The sequence below is a fragment of the Tachypleus tridentatus genome, chromosome 7, assembly GCF_004210375.1.
Source record: "Tachypleus tridentatus isolate NWPU-2018 chromosome 7, ASM421037v1, whole genome shotgun sequence".
In the NCBI taxonomy this organism is placed as follows: Eukaryota; Metazoa; Arthropoda; class Merostomata; order Xiphosura; family Limulidae; genus Tachypleus; species Tachypleus tridentatus.
The window spans coordinates 97,513,393-97,534,839 of NC_134831.1; the positions used below are offsets into that span (position 1 = coordinate 97,513,393).

At 37.6% G+C, this 21,447-nt stretch overlaps 1 protein-coding gene across 2 annotated transcripts in view; it reads right to left on the bottom strand.

Annotated features, from left to right (window-relative positions):
- LOC143256258 (serine/threonine-protein phosphatase PP1-gamma catalytic subunit A-like) overlaps window positions 1–18,828 on the bottom strand; it is a 35,687-nt gene extending 16,859 nt beyond the window's left edge. The window contains exons 1-2 of one of the 2 annotated variants that reach the window (XM_076513221.1): window positions 18,638–18,825; window positions 11,861–11,992 (exon numbers count right to left, since the gene is read on the bottom strand). In XM_076513221.1, the coding sequence (XP_076369336.1) occupies window positions 11,861–11,992; window positions 18,638–18,692 (187 nt within the window). In that variant the 5' untranslated portion in view covers window positions 18,693–18,825. Of the gene's footprint in view, window positions 1–11,860; window positions 11,993–18,637 lie in introns of both variants that reach the window. The other variant, XM_076513222.1, reaches the window with a different exon arrangement.
- Window positions 18,829–21,447: the final 2,619 nt, after the last annotated feature.

A 21,447-nucleotide genomic window follows, 5' to 3' on the forward strand; every position in this document is an offset into this window, starting at 1 on the left:
TGCTGAGTGGAACTGGTCACACTTAAGAGACATCTTCCATGGTTCATTGGAAGGCAGCCAGAGGGGATGAACTGTACTACATGGACAAAACACCACCACCCTGCTCTCTGCTGAGTGGAACTGGTCACACTTAAGAGACATCTTCCATGGTTCATTGGAAGGCAGCCAGAGGGGTGAACTGTACTACATGGACAAAACACCACCACCCTGCTCTCTGCTGAGTGGAACTGGTCACACTTAAGAGACATCTTCCATGGTTCATTGGAAGGCAGCCAGAGGGGTGAACTGTACTACATGGACAAAACACCACCACCCTGCTCTCTGCTGAGTGGAACTGGTCACACTTAAGAGACATCTTTCATGGTTCATTGGAAGGCAGCCAGAGGGGTGAACTGTACTACATGGACAAAACACCACCACCCTGCTCTCTGCTGAGTGGAACTGGTCACACTTAAGAGACATCTCCATGGTTCATTGGAAGGCAGCCAGAGGGGTGAACTGTACTACATGGACAAAACACCACCACCCTGCTCTCTGCTGAGTGGAACTGGTCACACTTAAGAGACATCTTCCATGGTTCATTGGAAGGCAGCCAGAGGGGGTGAACTGTACTACATGGACAAAACACCACCACCCTGCTCTCTGCTGAGTGGAACTGGTCACACTTAAGAGACATCTTCCATGGTTCATTGGAAGGCAGCCAGAGGGGTGAACTGTACTACATGGACAAAACACCACCACCCTGCTCTCTGCTGAGTGGAACTGGTCACACTTAAGAGACATCTTCCATGGTTCATTGGAAGGCAGCCAGAGGGGGTGAACTGTACTACATGGACAAAACACCACCACCCTGCTCTCTGCTGAGTGGAACTGGTCACACTTAAGAGACATCTTCCATGGTTCATTGGAAGGCAGCCAGAGGGGGTGAACTGTACTACATGGACAAAACACCACCACCCTGCTCTCTGCTGAGTGGAACTGGTCACACTTAAGAGACATCTTCCATGGTTCATTGTCCCAGCAGCTACAAATGACAAAGACTTGCAAGCTCCACCAAAAGAAAATTAGAGGAGGGGGGGGTGAAATTATGCTGGAAAGTCTGGAGAGGTGCAACAGGTGACCATGAAAATCATAGGTGAGGAAGAGATTCCCCTGCCAGCTTTATTCATGCTTGTCCATTAGGGGTTAAGGTCTGAGCCAGGCTTTATTAACAGTGCACAGCCATTCGAAGCAGTCTTGTGGAATATCCCATAGCATGGGTGATTACTGTGTTAGACTAGCATGGCCCTATAACATGTGGATTTTGGTTACGTATATCCCGGTAGGTACTGTTTACCACTGAGTAGGATACTGTAAGGGGTTAGAGAGCTTTGTTAAAAGAAGCTAAAAGAGAAAGACGTGCCTTATGAGAAATGAAGCATAGCAACCAGAGGCAGTTTCAAAAAGGAAAAAAAGCCATATGATGGAGACAGTATGCAACAAAGGTCATGCATATTCTAACCTAAATAATCTCCTCTAATGAATAATAGAGGTGAACAGCCAATGAGTGAGATATTTGATAAATTTGATGGGAGAACACCTGGAAGTACAAATATGCATCTAAACACAACAAAGCATACAATAAAAAATAAGCTGTTAGCCCCACCTAGTGAGAGTAACAGGAAAAAGATCTCATGTGAATAAAGAAATATAAGAAAGTGATAAAAGGTGACATACCCAAGAAGAAAAATCATAGAAGGATGCAGGTATATAGGTGCCTCCATTAAATGAATTGTTTGTAAATTGAGGCAGAAGGAAAGAATTACAAAAGTTCTTGTCATGGCCACTTAAAAAAGCCCCAGGCCAAGTGCAAGACTCTACCACCTACCAAAAAATAGCCATCACATCCACTGTCAGACAAAAAGAAGCAAATAATTCTATAGCAATAGTCTGTCTAGGGTGAACAAAGTTAAGATGGTCAGAATTAGACAGCATCAAGATACCATCTCTGTATAATCCATGTTGCAGAAAACAAAAGCCACAGAATCTGCAGAAAAAGATTTTTTTGAAAATAAAAAGAGTTCTACAACCAAATGTTTATGTTAAGAAACCTCACACGAGTGATGAGACAACATGCTCTAATACACGAGCATAAGATTGAGAAGTGACAGCTGAACAATCAGCACAGAGTGAGGCAGCTGTTCTAAGTGGTGATGTTCCTGTTGGTAGAGGGTCGTAACACACCCATTTGAATGCAACAATACACCAGAAAGGTTCATATATGTAGGGCAACAATAAATCAGAAAAACTAGATGTAAGCAGAGGTTAAAAGTTGTATTGGAAACATTTCTGAAGTGATATTCTGTATTTTTAAAATTATAAATGCTAGCTTAACCTGTACAGATACACTTTACTACAAGACTCCAGTTCTGGTATATACCATATCTAGTATATACAATTAAGCATAGCCATCTGCAAGGAAGAGGGGCACTTATCCTCCTTCCAGAAAATGAGGAACAATTATTTATTTATCCATTCAGTATATGCGAGTTTTTTTATTCACTTCACAATTTCACATGCTTTACCCTTCCCTGCTGAGAAAAAGTTCTGTGGACACCCATGCAACTAAAGGTTGAAATTTTAAAATATTTTCTCTTTACCAGTCAAACTGGTACTGCAATATTATCTAACACCTGTTTGTCAAAATTAAAAGGAATGGATACACAGCTGAGAAAAGTACTGTTAGTTTTACGCACTACTTAAGGAAAATGTCCCAAGATACTTTCTCAATACCTTTCCTACATGTTTATTTGAGGTCACTGAAATTTAAAGAAATTGATGTAAAGTACAAGGGAATGGGGAACACCAAGGTTGTTCTTCAAACCGTTCTTCAGATTTGAGCAGGTGTCTTAATATTAAGACAGTACACTGTCACATGACTACAAAAAAAAAAAAACATTGTTTCAGTCTGGTTTACACTGGGAGAATCAACTGTTTTTACAAATTTCATTTTTGCACATGCTGCTGGAATAATTTTCCTGATTTCCTAATTATTATCACTGTACTTTATAAAAGTTCAGTTTCCTTAGCTACGTGGATAGTGACAGGGTATCAATTAATTTTCAGCCAGGGGGACATGAATGTTATAGGACACTATTACCATCTGATGCGTAAATCAGTAGTTTCAACCAGACACTGGTAGTGTCTGCTCGGGTTTAAGGAGTTAACATTAGAGAAATACTCTGCGGCATTTTCACTGATAAAAGATAAATTAGTTTTTATGTGACACAATGTCCCAAAGTTTTGTTTTATATCAAAGACAAAACTTAAACTCAAAATACACTTTAGTCAAGACATTAAGTCTAAAAACAGTGATGATCGCTAAACGCATTATAATTAACAGACTTCACACATAGAATTGTGATTTGTTTCTTAAATAAACCAAATGTACTTAATGTAGAAAGACAGAAGTAACTAATTCAAATAAGATCATAAAAACAGACACAAAATATAATCTAAAATAAACCTTAAATCATAAGAAATGTTTTGACTGACATCACAGAAAGGTAGTAAAACAAACCTGAAAACATTTAACTGTTTAAAGTATTCAGTTGTTATAAAAATATAACAAAAACAGCCATTTCATATCTTAAAATGCAACTTTGGCAACATTAATCTTACAGTATATATTACACAACTTGTGAATAACATAACATGACATTGGTCATAAACAACGTAAACAAAAACTCAATCAAGATCTGTTCTCATTTGTAACTAGCACACTTTGTTTTCTGTGTCAGACACATTATATCCATACCTGTATACTTACGTTTGTATCATTTCCAAGACAGCATTAAGAATAAACATTTGTCATCATCTACTTATTTCACAGAAATTAAAACAACTGGTTTTCTTAATTACTTCTTAGAGAGATGTTTGAAACCTTAGATGTTTACTGAGTTCTTTTACAAAACTCATCTGACTTCACCAATTCTTTAATTAATTATTCTTTTAATTACACTTTTTACAGTTACATTTACCTTTCTGTAATTTAATAATACATGACGTACAACTATTCTTGATGTCAGTGTTTTAAAATACAATTTTTTTTCTCAACTACTTTAATTAGTACCTGCCACTGCTAATGTCCTGAAGTAACGACAAACTAGGTGAAAGGCAGTCCTCTACACATAATTACAGATTGTAAAGTAGATCAAACACACACAATGTAAACCTCTCCAGTTACTAAAGGTGGCATGTACACTAGCAGTACAATTTTTTTTCTTTTAAATTACAAAATAATTTTGCGAAAAAAACAAATTATGTACTAGTTTTTGAGAGATACAATGAACAAACAGTAACAAACTGACCAAAACTTTAAATATGCCACTTTTGTATTTTAAAAACTGGACACTTACTAAATAAAGCAGGATTAGCAGTAAATAAAAAAGCACCAGTAAGCAGGCAGAAGTAGATTTGGACCTAAAAATAATATTAATTTAATTCAATTTAACATGGGTACAGCGTGTAGGTTAGGGTGCTCAACTCACAATCTGAGGGTTGAAGATTTGAATCCACTTCACACCATTATGGGGGCATAATTTCAGTAAATCCCACTGTTCATTGGTAGAAGAGTAACCGAAAAGTTGGTTGTGGTTGGTGATTCTAGTCTTACAGTGGAAAATTAGGGACAGCTAGCACAGACACCCCCTCATGTAGCTTTGCACAAAATTCAAAACAAATGAACAACTTGACATTTAATACATTCATAAATACTTTAAAATAAAAGTTAACATCATCATCATAAGGTTGATTGATTGATTTAGTGTTTTATGGCACAAAGCAGCTAGGCTATCTGTGCCAAACGTCCGGTTAAAAGGTAAAAATAAAGTAAATGTAGTAAAATACAGAAAAGGAAACGAAGGTAAAACAAAACATCATTGAAAAGCAGAAAAAGCATAAAACCAATGTTGACACCTGGTTTACAATGTTAAGAGAGAAAGCAGAGTAAAAGAAGTTGTAAAGGACTTCCTGTAGCAGAATGGTAATGATCATAACCCACCAGGAAGACTAACAGGTAAGTACAAAAACCACCGTCAGTCACCTGAAGTTGGCCTTTCCAGTCCTGGTTCCAGGTTGTGTGTCATTATGGCCAGTACTAAAAGGTAAAGCAATAAAAGTGTTAAATGACATGCAGCAAAAGTGTAATAACAACACGCCAGGATGACTAACGAGTAGTTCAAACAAATAGTTTAAACAGCAGCGTTAGTCATCTGAAGTTGGCCTTTCCAGTCCTGGTGTCGAGTTATTTAATGTTCTGGCCATTTTACAATTTCAAACTGAACTAGAGAGAATGAAACTGTGAAAAGGGAACCACATAAAAAGGTGTAATGAATAAATATGCAACACTTAAATGAGATTAAAAAGATTAATGGCCATTAAAAAACTAAAAACTTTATCAAGGTGGACAGTGTCACTATCACCAATAACACTGTCCAATGTTACAGATAAACCCTGGGAAAAAACATGTTTAAAATAGTGCTGTCCTTGAAAATCGTAACGATGGCAAGAAAGTAAAATATGGCTTACAGTGATTTGAGTGTTACACAAACTACACATTGGTGCATCAGTTCCAGATAAAGGAAAACAATGAGTTAAAAAACTGTGACCAATGTGTAGTCTAGTTAGAACAACTTCCTCCTTCCGAACCTTATAGAAGCTAGATGGCCAAAGCCCAATATAGAGTTTTATGTGAAAAACCTTGTTGTCGCGTTGCTCACTCCAAGTGGACTGCCAGCTGACACGGAGCCGAGCCTTGAATACAAGACCATAGTCCATGCACAGTGGTGATAGTGCTGGAGCAGATAGATTTAGCTGCCGTGTCTGCAAGCTCGTTCCTGCAAATACCAACATGGCCTGGTATCCAGAAAAACTGGATAGAAGTAGCAGTTAATGAGAAATGGGTCAGTCGGTGTTGAATATCAGCAAGAACAGGGTGTGAGCCAACATGTAGCGATTCCAGTGCCAGAAGAGAACTAAGCGAGTCAGTATAAATAGTGCAGTTGGAGTACTGCTCAGCTTCAATATGATCCAGGGCAAGAGATATGGCATACAGTTCAGTAGTGAACACAGAAGCTGTAGAGGGGATTCTGCACGCAACTACTGACCCATAGCAAACCATAGCAGAGCCCACTGAATTACCTGATTTGGAACCATCTGTATTAATGGGAACGGAATGATTGTTTGAAAGATATTCATTAAATAAAAGACGGTACTTCCAATCTGGAGTATCTGACTTTTTCAGAGGACTGAAAGAAAGGTCACATTTGGGGGCTATAATAAGCCATGGTGGGATGAGTTGACCAGTGGATTCTGCAATGTTATCCAAGGACAGATTCAATTCATCCAATTGCACCTGGATGCGAAGGCCAAAAGGAGCAATGGCAGATCATCTGTTCTGAAAAAGTACGGCCCACTGAGGAAGGAAAACACATCCCTAGGTTGGATGCTTTGGTATGGAACGAAGTTTCAAAGAATATAGTAAAGATAGTTGCAAACGGCGAAGGTGCAGAGAAGGTTCATGAGATTCAATGTACAAACTTTGAACTGGAGAGGTGCAGAAAGCCCCAGTGCAGACTCGAAGCCCTTGGTGATGAATGGGGTTCAGCACCTTTATTGCCGAGGGTCTGGCAGAGCCATAAACCATTGATCCATAGTCGAGTTTCGATCGATTAAGAGCACGATATACCTTTAACATAAAACATCGATCTGCTCCCCAACTGGTAGTAGAGAGGACATGAAGGATGTTCAGTGCTCTTGTGCATTTGACCTGAAGCTGCTTTAAGTGTGGTATAAAGGTCATCTTACTGTCAAATATAAGCCCCAAGAACTTGGTCTCAGGGACCACTGGCAGTGAAACTTCATCGATATGAAGTTCAGGATCAGGGTGAATACCCCGTTGGTGGCAAAAGTGCATGCAAACGGTTTTAGAGAGAGAGAAATTAAAGCTATTCGCCATAGTTCACTTCAGTACACGATTGAGGGCAGTTTGTAGTTGCAGCTCAATATATCACATGTTCGACGACTGACATGAGATGTGAAAGTCGTCGACATACAGCCCATTCGCAATAGTGAGAGGGAGTTGTTCACTGATGGCATATATCTTTATACTGAAAAGTGTGACACTCAAAACACAGCCCTGAGGGACTCCAAGTTCCTGCACAAAAGAACGGGAAAGTGTCGAACCCACACGAACTTGGAATCTTCTGTCCATTAAAAATTTTTTAATAAACATGGGTAAATGGCCACGTAACCCATATGTATGGAAGTCTCACAAAATGCCACACCTCCATGTTGTGTCATAAGCCTTCTCTATGTCAAAGAATATTGATACAAGATGTTGGCGGTTGAGAAAGGCTTCTCTGATAGATGTTTCAAGACGAATTAGGTGGTCTGTGGTGGAGTGCTGTCGATGGAACCCACACTGGGTGGGCGAGAGGAGGTTGTTTGATTCAAGGAACCAAACAAGACGAGCATTAACCATCCTCTCTAAGGTCTTACAGAGACAGCTCGTCAAAGCAATTGGACGGTAGTTTGAAGGAATCCTGGGATCTTTCCCTGGCTTAGAGAAAGGTAAAATAATAGATGCCAGGCATCAGGAAAAACATTCTCCTGCCAGATCCGGTTAAAGACAATTAGAAGGACACCAAAAAAAGCAGGATATAGATGGTGCAGCATGTCATAGTGTACATCATCAGGTCCAACAGATGTACTGCCAGATTGATGAAGGGCCATTTTCAGTTTCACCAGTGTAAAGGGACAATTACAGTCAAAGAGACAGTCAGTTTGAAAGGAAAGAGGTGAACTCTCTGCCCGAGTCTTGATGGCCAAGAAGGTGGAGGAACAAGCAGAAGTACTAGATACACAGCAAAAGCTTTCACCTAGAGTATCAGCGATGCTCCGGACATCAGCCACCTCCTGACCATCAGAGAGTAAGATCAAGAGGGGGGCAGAATTGTAGTGCCAACTGACCTTTTGAATCCTTTCCCACATGACCTTGGAACTGGTGGTAGAAGATATGCTAGTAGTGAACTTAATCCAAGATTCCTTCTGGCTTTGACATCTTACCCACCTAGCATGTGCACGGGCCTGTTGGAATGTGATGCGGTTTGAAAGTGTGGGATATCTACGGAAAGTATCCCAGGCCCGTTTTTGAGCCTTCCGTGCTAAGTGGCAAGCAGGATTCCACTACGGACGAGGATATCGTGGAAAACGTGTCGAGATTTTAGGAATACACTGAGCAGCTGCTTGTATAATACAGCCAGTTACCGCTGCCACACAGTCGTCTATTAATGGCTAATTCACGATGGCAGGATCAAGTTCTGCAAGAGCAGTGAAAGTGGACCAGTCTGCCTGATCCAGCTTCCACCGGGGTACGAGGAAAGAGTGGCATCGACCACAGCCAGTCTCTCTCTCAAAGGTATAGGAAAATTATCACTGCCTAGTGGATAATTGTCAACCCTCCATGAAAAATGGGAGAATAATGAAGGGGAGCAAACTGAAAGATCAATACCAGTAAAGGACTGACAAGGTGCATGAAAATAAGTGGAAGAACCAGTATTGAAAAGAGAAAGATTGTGATCAGAGAGCATACGCTCTACAGAGCGACCCCTCCCATCAATAACAGCACTTCCCCAGAGGGGATGATGTCCATTAAAGTCCCCCAGGATTAGAAAGGGAGACGGCAACTGTTCAACGAGAGCATCAAGGTCTGATTGATCATATCTCTCACCAGGGGACAGTAAGAGAGAACAAACAGTGATGGTATGACCCAAGGAAACACAGATGGCTACGGCCTCCAAGGGTGTGTTGAGTGACAAGGACAGGGTGGGCACATGCTGATCAACCAATAGTGCTACCCCTCCATGTACTCGACCATCACACAACCTGTCATTTCTGTACAGAGAATACTGCCGAATGGAGACAGTAGCAGCAGTTTTGAGAAATGTTTCTTGTAAAGAAAGACAAACAGGATGGTAGGAAGCAATCAGCGTTTTGATATCATCCAGATTAGAACGTAAACCTCGACAGTTCCATTGTATCAAGGTGGCCATTTTTAAGAACGGGTAGGTGAAGTGGCTGGAGAACCCTTCGGTTTACGGCCACGTCTTTTTTCTTTACTGTCTTTAGTCGGAGGAGGTCTGTCAAACTCCATGGATCCTGCTCTGGGTCGGGTAGGCAGCTTTTTGTTATTGGAAGGGGAATCCAGTGACTGAGGACACGAATGAATGATTGTTTTGCCTCTTGGGATGGGAGAAAAAGATGTATCAGAAGAAATGCCTGTATTTGAAACTGAAGGATGTGGATCTTGAGGTTTGTTGGAATGTATGGGAGGAACAGAGATGGGTGTGGAAGTCGATTCATCAACCTTTTTAACCATGAAGGTCAAAAGGCTTTTCATTTGTTTTGAAAACGATTCTCTTGGAGGCACAGAGAAATCTGTCTGCACTCCCACTGTTGTTGTGGAATGAAGTGCAGCAGCATATGTCCGAGATTGAGTGGCAGGCAGCAATTTCCGAGCCTCAGGATAACTAATGTTATGAGTCATTTTCAAACGCTGCACCTCTTTTTCCTCCAACCATTTTGGGCAAGAACAAAAGTAGGAAGGGAGAAAACCATTGCAGTTGATGCAATGTGGGTCCATGTCACATTCATAGGCATCGTGGTCCTTGCCACCACAACGAGCACATGTCAGGGAACCACAACATGATGTCTTTGAGTGGCCAAATCTCCGACATTGGAAACGTCGGAGAGGGTTTGGAATGTATGGCCGTACCCTGCAAATTAGATAACCTGCCTTGATGGTGGCAGGTGCACATGATGATGTAAATGTCAAAACGAGGGTATTTGTTGGCAGTGTAACTCCATCTTTGCAAGTGGAGATGCACCTCACTGCAGAAACTCCTTGAGTGGAGAGACCAGCGAGAATCTCTGACTCTGGGACGTTCTTCAAATCCCTCTCAACAATAACTCCTCATGATGAATTCAAAGTAGCATGAGGGGTAACCTCAATAGGTATATCCCCAATTGCCGTTGAATTCAAGATGTGTTCACTGTGTTGGGATGTGGATGTTTCAAATAATATGTCCCCAGATCGAAGTTTCTTTACTGACTTTGGAGGTACGTGTGTTACAAATGTCGAAGATCGCTGCTCAGTCTTCAAGACGTGGTCGCTTACCTATTGACTGTTTTTTTACTATTTATTTACATTTTTTGAAGGAGGATCCATAGGAAAAAAGAAAATTTCGGTACCCACTGACCCCACCCACCATGGACCCCTACGAGGGGACGCACTACAATGTCACGCAAGGACAATGCAGTAATTCCAGGGTTTCGTGAGCACTATACCCAAACACCAGCATCAGGCACAATGTCCACAACACACATTGAGAACTTCCAACACTGGTACTTGGTTGACTCTTGCCCAAGTGGATCAGCCGATTGACCCAAGGGGGGCCACCCAAAAGCCGCCCATCTACAGGAATTCAAGGCCAAAGTGGTGTGTTAGGGTTGGACCCCTCAACCACCAGGATCCTCTCCTCCCCTTCACGGGTCGCCATGCATGGCAAACACGTGGGTGGATGTTTAGATCCCAGAGAAGGTATCCAGACAGAACAGAACCTTCCCTGAGAGATCCCCTCACCATGTACAGGAATCCACACCAAAGGGTCATCATAAGGAAAAACAATAATTAAGTATTAATTAATTAATTAATAATTAACATCTTGTTAATAGTACAATACGATCACTACTGAACCATGGATATAATTAACATCTTGTTAACAGTACAATATGATCACTACTGAACCATGGATACTAAAGTGATGAAAAGCAAGTAAATATAGTTAGAGCTTGGTGACTTCTGGATAAACACCATCAATGTTGTAACCATGACAATGCTCTTTCTTTTAAAGTAATTCTAATTGTTTATTCATATTCTTAAATATCAAAAACATACATGTTTGTGTTAATAATGTTTCTCTAATGTACTGTTAACTAACCTTCTCTCTCTCACACCCAAGTTTTCAAATTCTGTTTAAAATGTGACTAAGTAAAGGGAGGGCTGTCATTAAACTGTGAAGATTTTCCCCCAAGAGGTATTACTATGAACTGAAGACACTTTGAAAATATATATGGATACCCTCACGTATAAGAGAATTTTCATTAAGTGATGCTCTGTATGTTCATAAGTAGTTACAAAATAAAACCGTACATCAATGTCATTAGCAAAATCAATACTGACAGTTATTACCTTGTTAACATTTAATATAACACTCAATCAGCAATAAAAAGTATCTTTAGTGGATATGAATCATCAACTTATGATTTGTCTACCTAAATTAGAAGTCTGCAAGGGTTCTAGATATTACATGCTTTTATTATTTTCACAGTGCAACTACATATTGAACAAAAGGAATCTGTTTGGATTTTTTCAGCAGCTAGCAAAAAAATGTCAGAACAGAAAAGCTGTAGTTCTCCAAAACTATCAGTTTCAGTTAATTTCACAGATGAATAATACTATGGCTAGTAGCTGTTCATAAATCTGACACCAGGGAAAAAAACCACAACCAGCCATCATTTGCTAATACCTTCAAAAACTAAGGTCACAGCCTCTTAAACTTATAATAATGATAAAAAAACATATCTGTCATTTGCAACTTACTACATAAAACTTAATGCATACTTGTTAACATTAGAAGAAAAAAAAATGCTTTTAAACTAGCATTGATTCATTTAGGAGCCAAACTTCACATCCTAATGACAGTTCTCCTTTAAGACTATCATACATCCATGTATTCATTGTTTAATGAGAATCACTTACCACAGATTTTAAGTGGTGCTTCTAATTCTAGGAGAATGGGTTGACTAAGGAATATTTCTCGTGATTTTAAACACAACCCTCGAATTTCTGTTTCACTCAGTTGGACATTCTTACCTGGACGTGACCCTCTCACTGGAAGAGGATATATGAATATTAACACAAAATAATTTTTAAATTAACATCTTAAAAACACAAATACTGATATTAATATATATAAATATATCGCAGTTCTGACCAATAACAAAATTAGAGGACGGGGTAAAAGGAGGGTTGGTTATGATGCTATCCTCCATTGTTGAGCTGGAAATAACAGTCGAGAAGACAACTGCTTTCCACTCAGTTTTCAATACTTGTTGGGTTTCTATTCATGAGCATAAATCAAGTGAAACAACTGGCTCTGTTCTTCTTTGTTATGTATAACACTACTATTGAATGATAAATGTCTTGAAACTAAAATAGATTATTAAATGAATAACAACTTTTCATAAAACATGTTGACGATCACATAAATCTATCTTTTCATTTTAAAAAAGTTTGACTAGAGAAAAAATATTAACAAACAAGACTTAAGAATATGACATTATAAAAATGTACAAATTCTGTAAGTATAACTTTCTGTATTACATACATATTATACATACCCAAATGACTACAAAAATGGATTAAATATCTTACAAAACATATATTCTATAACGTAACTTACGTGTGAATGAATATTTCTAGATTGTTTAATATAATATTCTTCCAAATGTAAAACAATAAAACAAGTAATATTTTCAACACTGTAAAACAAGTAATATTTTCAACACTGTTTATCATAATTTAATTGTTTACACTGTATTAGCCCATGGCATTTATAAACAATCACTCACACACACACATGCAACGAAAACACTGCACTCACATTTTCTAATATAAACTAACCTCACGGCCTGAGGTACAGATAGAAAAACAGAATGAATATCCTCAAGTCTTCAATTACTGATAGCTCTGACAAACAATCTGGTAAGAGAACTAGTCTCAAAAAGTAGAACACTGCCTGCTCATTTACATTTTAAACACGTCTGAAAATATAAAATGAACAGGGCTATCAAGCTTATTACACCAATAACTAAGAATTTGAAGTGGACACTTGGGGAGTACTGTAATGGAGCCATAAGAAAGACATTAAAAACTCTGTGCTATTCAAAGCCATCCAGATGGTTGGACCTATGAAAGTTTCCATTGGTCTGAGAGCTTAAAATTTAGTGGACTTATCACCAGAGTAAAAAAATGACAATTAGAATTGGTTGGTTGATTTGGTGTTTTATGGTGCAAAGCAACTCGGCTATCTGTACCAAACATCCAGTAAAAAGTTAAAATTAAAGTAAAATTAGTAAAAGGAAATTAAGGTAAAACAAATCTGTGATGACATAAAAACCCACTTGTTGAAAAAAATATATATGTAAAACAAAAGTTTAAATTTTGAATTAAAAAACAACTAGCATTAAAAACAACGTTTACATCTAGTCTACAGTGGTAAGAGAAAAACTACAGTAATACAAGTTGTAAAGAACTTTCTGCAGCATAACTGTTATTATCATAACTTGCCAGGAAGACTAACAGGTAAGTACAAAACTCACAGTCAGTCACCAGAAGTTGGCCTTTCCAGTCCTGGTTCTGGTTCCAAGTTATTTGACATTATGGCCATTTTCAGAAAGTAATAAAAGTTTTAAAAAACTTGTAGAGAAATTTCAATTATAACTCGCCAGGATGATTAGCAAGCAGTTCAAACAGCAACGTTAGTCACATGAAGTTGGTCTTTCCAGTCCTGGTTTTGAGTTACTTACAGCAACGTTAGTCACATGAAATTGGTCTTTCCAGTCCTGGTTTTGAGTTACTTACAGCAACGTTAGTCACATGAAATTGGTCTTTCCAGTCCTGGTTTTGAGTTACTTACAGCAACGTTAGTCACATGAAATTGGTCTTTCCAGTCCTGGTTTTGAGTTACTTACAGCAACGTTAGTCACATGAAATTGGTCTTTCCGGTCCTGGTTTTGAGTTACTTACAGCAACGTTAGTCACATGAAGTTGGTCTTTCCGGTCTTGGTTTTGAGTTACTTACAGCAACGTTAGTCACATGAAGTTGGTCTTTCTGGTCCTGGTTTTGAGTTACTTACAGCAACGTTAGTCACATGAAGTTGGTCTTTCCGGTCCTGGTTTTGAGTTACTTACAGCAACGTTAGTCGCATGAAGTTGGTCTTTCCGGTCCTGGTTTTGAGTTCCTTACAGCAACGTTAGTCACATGAAGTTGGTCTTTCCAGTCCTGGTTTTGAGTTACTTACAGCAACGTTAGTCACATGAAGTTGGTCTTTCCAGTCCTGGTTTTGAGTTACTTACAGCAATGTTAGTCACATGAAATTGGTCTTTCCAGTTCTGGTTTTGAGTTACTTACTGCAACATTAGTCACATGAAATTGGTCTTTCCAGTCCTGGTTTTGAGTTACTCACAGCAACGTTAGTCGCATGAAGTTGGTCTTTCCGGTCCTGGTTTTGAGTTACTCACAGCAACGTTAGTCGCATGAAGTTGGTCTTTCCGGTCCTGGTTTTGAGTTACTTACAGCAACGTTAGTCACATGAAGTTGGTCTTTCCAGTCCTGGTTTTGAGTTACTTACAGCAGCGTTAGTCACATGAAGTTGGTCTTTCCAGTTCTGGTTTTGAGTTACTTACAGCAACGTTAGTCACATGAAATTGGTCTTTCCAGTTCTGGTTTTGAGTTACTTACAGCAACATTAGTCACATGAAATTGGTCTTTCCAGTTCTGGTTGTGAGTTACTTACAGCAATGTTAGTCACATGAAGTTGGTCTTTCCAGTTCTGGTTGTGAGTTACTTACAGCAACGTTAGTCACATGAAGTTGGTCTTTCCAGTCCTGGTTTTGAGTTACTTGACATTATGGCCATCTTCTAATTCCAAATTCAACTAGATATACTTTGATTCTTAAAAGGGAATCACATTAAAAAAGGTATAATGAATAAATTGAAAATCAGGACACGCATTAACCATCCTCTCTAACATCTTACAGAGACAGCTCGTCAAATCAACTGGATGGTAGTTTGAAGGAATCTTGGGATCCTTCCCAGGCTTAGAGAAAGGTAGGACAATAGCCTGGAACAAGACATTAGGAATAACATTCTGCCAGAACCGGTTAAAAACAATCAGAAGAGTAGCAAGACAAGCAGGAGATAGAGGGAACAGCATGTCATAGTGTACATCATCAGGTGCAACCCCAGACCGATAAGGGGCCAGTTTGAAATCCACCAGTGTAAAAGAACAATTATAGTCATAGAAACAATCAGCTCGAAAGGAAAGAGGTGATCACTATGCCTGAGTCTTGATGGCCAAGAAGGTGGAGGAAGAAGCAAAAATGCTAAATACCCAACAAAAGCTTTCACCAAGAGTACTGGCGATGCTCCATGTATCACCTACTTCCTGGCCATCAGAGAGCAAGATTGAGAGGAGGACAGAATTATATTGCCCACTGTCCCTTCAAATCTTGTCTCATATGACTTTGAAACTAGTGGTAGATTTGCTGGTTGTGAACATAATCCAAAAGTCCTTCTGGCTTTGATGTCTTTCCCACTGAGCATTTGCACGGGCTTGCTGGAAGGCAATGTGGTGCGAGAGTGTGGGATACCTACAAAAAGTATCCCAAGCTTGTTTTTGAGCCTTCCGTGCCATGTGACAGGCAAGACTCCACCACGGACAAGGATATCATGGAAAATATGTCGAAGTTTTAGGAATGTTTGAGCAGCAGCCTGTATAATACAGTCAGTTACTGCTGCCACACAGTCATCTACTGATGACTTACAGACGATGACAGGATCAAGTTCTGCAAGAGCAGTGAAAGAGGGCCAGTTGCTTGATCCAGCTTCCATTGGGGCACACGGGTCGGGTGGCATCGACCACGGTCAGTCTCTCTCAAAAGTATAGGAAAATGATCACTGCCTAGTGGATTACTGTCAACCCTCCATGAAAAATGGGAGAATAATGAAGGGGAGCAAACCGAGAGATCAATAGCAGTAAAGGACAGAATAGGGGACCCACTACAATGCCAAAAAAGGGTACTCTAGTAATGCCAGGGTTTTGTGAGCACTATAGCTGAATCAGTTACAATGTCCACAACACCTGTTGAGAACATCCAACACTGGTACTTGGTTGACTCTAGCCCAAGTGGACCAGCTGATTGACCCTAGAGGGAGCCACCCCATGGCTGCCCATCTACAGGAATTCAAGGCCAAAGTGGTGTGTTAGGGTTGAATCCCTCAACCACCAGGATCCTCTCCTCTCCTTTACAGGTCACCACGCACGGCAAACATGTGGATGGATGTTTATATCTGGGAGGAGGTAAACTGAGAAAACAGAACCTTCCCTGGGAAGTCCCTTCACCACATACAGGAATACACACTGAGGGGACAATTAGGAATTGTTCAGTTTACAAGCTTTAAATAAATGGCAGTGAAAATACAGATGAGGGTGTCCAAAGGAAATCCAAGGTGGGACATAGGAATTAAGTGCAGTTTAAGAACACTGAACAATCTTAAGAAGTCAAAACATTAATTTTAGATGGGATTCCCAACACAGGTCTAAATGGTTCCTATAAAGATAAATGTATGTAAAAGAATATTGGCATTACTAAGTTAAAGGAGGAGCCATACTGAACTACCTAGACTAAAGGCTGAGAGCCATCACTATCTATCTAGCTGATAAATTTGCTGACAATAACAAAATATTGAAACATCCAAAAGAACCACTACAGACTAACTGAATGTGCTGAAACTTGTATAACATGAATTGTAAAGTTGTGCACTAGAAAAATACTGAAATTTTGAAAAGACAATTAATAGCTGTGTGAGATTATCCTTGGAGAAACAAAGACAGAAAAGGATTTGGGTGTTATTACCAATAAAACTTTACAGCTTTCTACTGAGGTTTCAGTTGTCATTAAAATAGAATTCATTCTTGATTCTATTCATCAGAATTTTGAAATTAAGAGAAGGAATATTACTGTAGCTTGTGGTGAGAATTCATCTGTTAGCAGCTTTAACCTCATTACTGAAGATACTGAACTAGTGAAATATGAGATGAAGAGGTCAAAGTTCAAAATTTATTTCTTAGTGAATAAACAGAATAATATTCTTAATTGATAAACATAGGGCTGTAGGTATACAAAACTTAGTGTTGAAATCAATAATACTTATATTTTAATTTAAGAATATTTAGAGAGGTCATTTGAAAATATCAATTACGGGTAAAAATCATTAAAAACAATTTAATCTTACACTTCAACATACACTATCTGAATTCCAAACACGATTAATCAACAAGTTATTCTGGATAAAATAAACACAGTCAAGAAATTAATGCTTTAGGAGGAAAAAAAATCATAACTTTCTCAATTTTTTTAAGGTGTAGAAAACTATTTTGAGAGTCACATGAAATCTGTGTAAAATGTGATTAAGCAGCTTTTGTTTTCAGTAATAACGTATTATTAACACAGTTTGAAATACAAAAATAACAAAGCTTTTTATTTTCAAATGACTTCATCCTAACTGATAATAAATAATATATGTATACCTTGGTTTATGGTAAGTTTTTATAATATTCCATGCAAATATTTTAATTATGGTAAACTTGCTTGGGAAAATGTTATACTGTTCATGAAAGGTTTTGTTCTGAACCATTTTTACTCATTAAGTTTAGTACTGAGAAAACTACAAAAACGGCATACAAGATATCCACCAGCTTTAAACATGCTATCTCACCTATTTCAGTACTTAAATAGTTGGAATTTCTTGAGATGTTCCACAAAATAAACATATTTTTTATCATGTGAATATATGGATGTGAAAAGTTATATTTTAAGACTGAACAGTTATTTCACTGGAAGTTTCGGTGAGTGGAGAAATATTATCTCAAATACCTGAATGAAGTTATACTGCATTATTTTATTATCTTACTTTGGGTGAGCCAACTGGGCTTTTTTCTTAAATTATGATCAGTATAAAGTCTAACTTAAAGTTTTAAGGTGTATTAAAGAAAAAAAATGTATGATTATATATTTGTATACCAAATTAATGTACAAAATCTGAGTAGGAAATTCAGTAGAATTAACAATTTAAGTTACCCATAAAAAGTATACAATTCTTAACTTTATTATTTTAAAAGTATTGGAAATTAGTTTTCATCAATTTTGTGATGTAATTCATATTAATGATACATATATATATATATATATACACACACACACACACAAAGTTAAATTTTATTAAAACTGATAGATAAATGCATCAGTTTCTAGTTCGTTACATTTATTTTGCCATAATGCTACTTACTTCAGTTATCAAACTTCCTAGATTAATTTGTAATAAATATTATATAAAAATTTACTACCAATTAATCACAATGTTTACACTCTTTTAGTTTCGGGGTCAGCATGTGAAAGAACAGGCGAATGAAATTTATCTGCATTCTAAAATAGAACTTGCAAAGTCAGGAAGATAACAAAAACTGTTTATAAAAATACATAAAGTAATAATAAAGCTTATCAGCTTCGCAGAAAATAGTCAAAATCCATAAAATCATAACAAATCTCTCCGTGTGACAGTGACACAGTGTGAATGACGATTAATATTATGACTGGCGGTAACCTGAAAAATTATTCTATTTTTACACTTTTTGTTCGTATCAACTTATTATTAGCATTTTCAAACATAACATAATTAGAAAATATACTAACCTTCTAAAAGTCGAGCTATTATACTATCAATATTTAGTTTGTCTGAATCAGCCATTTGTTTAATTATTCAACCTGAGTTCGTAGTTTTTGTCTCTACAAGAATGCTGATTCCTTACATCTACCGGTTCAATACATCATCACGACCAAACCCCTAATCGTAGGCCAACACACATAAAATAAATAAATGAAAAAAGAAACAGGTAATAAGGGAGTGTCCATCAACTAGCGCTACCTATTGGTCGTATGATTAAAACAAAGTTGAGAGATTTTCATCGTAAGATATAATTATTACATATTTATTTTCTTTACTGCAAAGCCAAACAATAACTCATAGTCTGCTCATAGGAGGTATAATTATAAAGCTACACTTTGTTTTTGTAAGTCGACTAGACAGTTACATTCTTCAGTTGTGAGTTAGATGATATTTTGAAATTATAAATTCCATTATTCTCAATTAGGAATTACCAGTCACATGAGTAGCACCAGTCACTCTGAAAATGTTTGATATTACGTAACGTACATTTTAGTTAGTCTGCAACAATATTTCAAGTGAATCCTGACTTGCTTTTTAGGGAAAACCAGTTTTATTTGCAATAGTTAGGAAATAAAAATATTTTTTACTGTAAGCATAAGATACTATTGAGAAATGTTCTGCTTGTGAATGTATTGTTTTTACTTAAACCTTGTGTTTTCAAATTTAAAGAAATGCTTGCTCAAGAAATACAATTTTCCTGGAGTAGAAGAACTCTTGATCAATAAAATTAGTTGTTGAAGAAAACAGTTTTGTAAATAAATTTTCAAGCCTAAGAAAATTCTTTTCCTGGGCTTTTGATTTTCGCCAGTGCTGTGAAAATCTATGACTTTGGTTTCTTCGCCACCGAGGGTTTAGAAAGATCAACTTGTACAGGACTCCAAGTCATCACCACTACGAGTAACATAATCCCAACACTGGTTAAGGCCATAAAAGACTGGTTGAGAAGGACTGAAAGTACTGAAAAAGTCCACTAGTCAGAACTGTTTTTATAGAAGATGAGACAGAGGGCATCAACTGATGTAGCCCATGTCCCATAGACCAATCGAGTGTACTTTTTAACAACTATGTTTATTGTTAAGGTAAAAAACTAGAAAAAATGTAACTGAATTAATTTGCAGGGGAGCTGGAAGCTTTCTATTTTAAATTACTAAAGCATGTGGTAAGCTTTAAAAGTAATATATGCATATGACAAAATACGTAAATAAATAAATATGCACATTGAAATATGTTATAAGCAGGCACACTTATGAATATACATGTATTACCTTCATTTTTTAAGTCCAAAATGTAGTTGAAATTGAACATGAAACTGAAGGTTGTGAGCGCATTATCAGAGGCTGAAAGTAAAACCTATACAGTAAAGGTTTATAAGTCACGCAAAATTTTTACTAAACTTGTAACTGGAAAAATATCCTTAAGTGAAGGCAATGTAAACATTAATGAATTCTAAAAGTCAAAATTAGAAGTTTAGTTGACATCAAATAGCCTAAGTCAACTCATGTGTGTTTGAAGGAAGCAATTATTATGGTATTGGCTAACTTGTTTTCCTTCTGAATCTGGACTATATCCACATGATAACCAGACTGTAATGAAAGAAGTATGCTTGAATTGTACTGTAAACTCTGTTGTCTTAAAAGTATGATAGAAGGTAGCATAATTATGGTTATTGGCAAGCTTTTTCTTGTCTTTAAATGGAAATGACCAGCTATATTGATAATTTTAGGCGCTCTGATGTTGTCGTTTTAATTAATTAAGTGTGTGCAAGGTCAGCCTCTAAGACATGTTTCGTATTGTGGAAGGAATATTTACCATAATTCCGAATTTACTTTATGTACCTAAACAAAATGTGGCAAGTTTTTAGTAATTCTGAGAAGTATTTGTACAAAAAAATCAGATGGGTCATAAAACTATTTGTACTTGAGATTTGTCTGTGGTATTTATGCTTCCAGCTTGACTCATACTCTCATAAGTTGGAGTGCAAAGTGATATCCATATGAAGAATGAAAATCCTTTTGTGCATCATACAGTTTGCATATTGCATAACCTATAGAACTCCTAAAGTGCATATATACAGTTTTTCGGTACCACTGTATATTGTATCTGATATTTACTCTTTTCTAGCATAAAACTTTGCTAAATCGGCAATGTAGAGTGAAATGAATAGTTCGTAACTTTGACATCAAATACCATGTTAATGGAACCTTATAAAAGGCTGTGGCATGTGTATTCACCTCCACACGTGCACATAATGCTAGCTAAGTAAGATCATTTTAAGTGAGTTAATCAGTCTGCAATAAATCTCAAAGAAATAACTCCACTCTAATTAATCTATTTCTCCATTATCCACAGGTGATATATATATGTGTGTGTGGGTGTTATTTTGATTATATTTTTATTTAAATTTAATATATTTTATATGCTTATGCCCAGTCCCTTTAGTCATTGTACATATTTAGTTACCTTTATTGGTATTCACTATCATTACTTTTTTTTTTTTTTTTGAATTTCGCACAAAGCTACTCGAGGGCTATCTGTGGTAGCCGGCCATAATTTAGCAGTGTAAGACTAGAGGGAAGGCAGCTAGTCATCACCACCCACCGCCAACTCTTGGGCGACTCTTTTACCAACGAATAGTGGGATTGACCATCACATTATAACGCCCCCACAGCTGGGAGGGCAAGCATGTTTGGTGCGACCGGAATACGAACCCGCGACCCTCGAATTACGATTCGAACGTCTTAACGCACTTGGTTATGCCGGGCCTATCATTACTAAA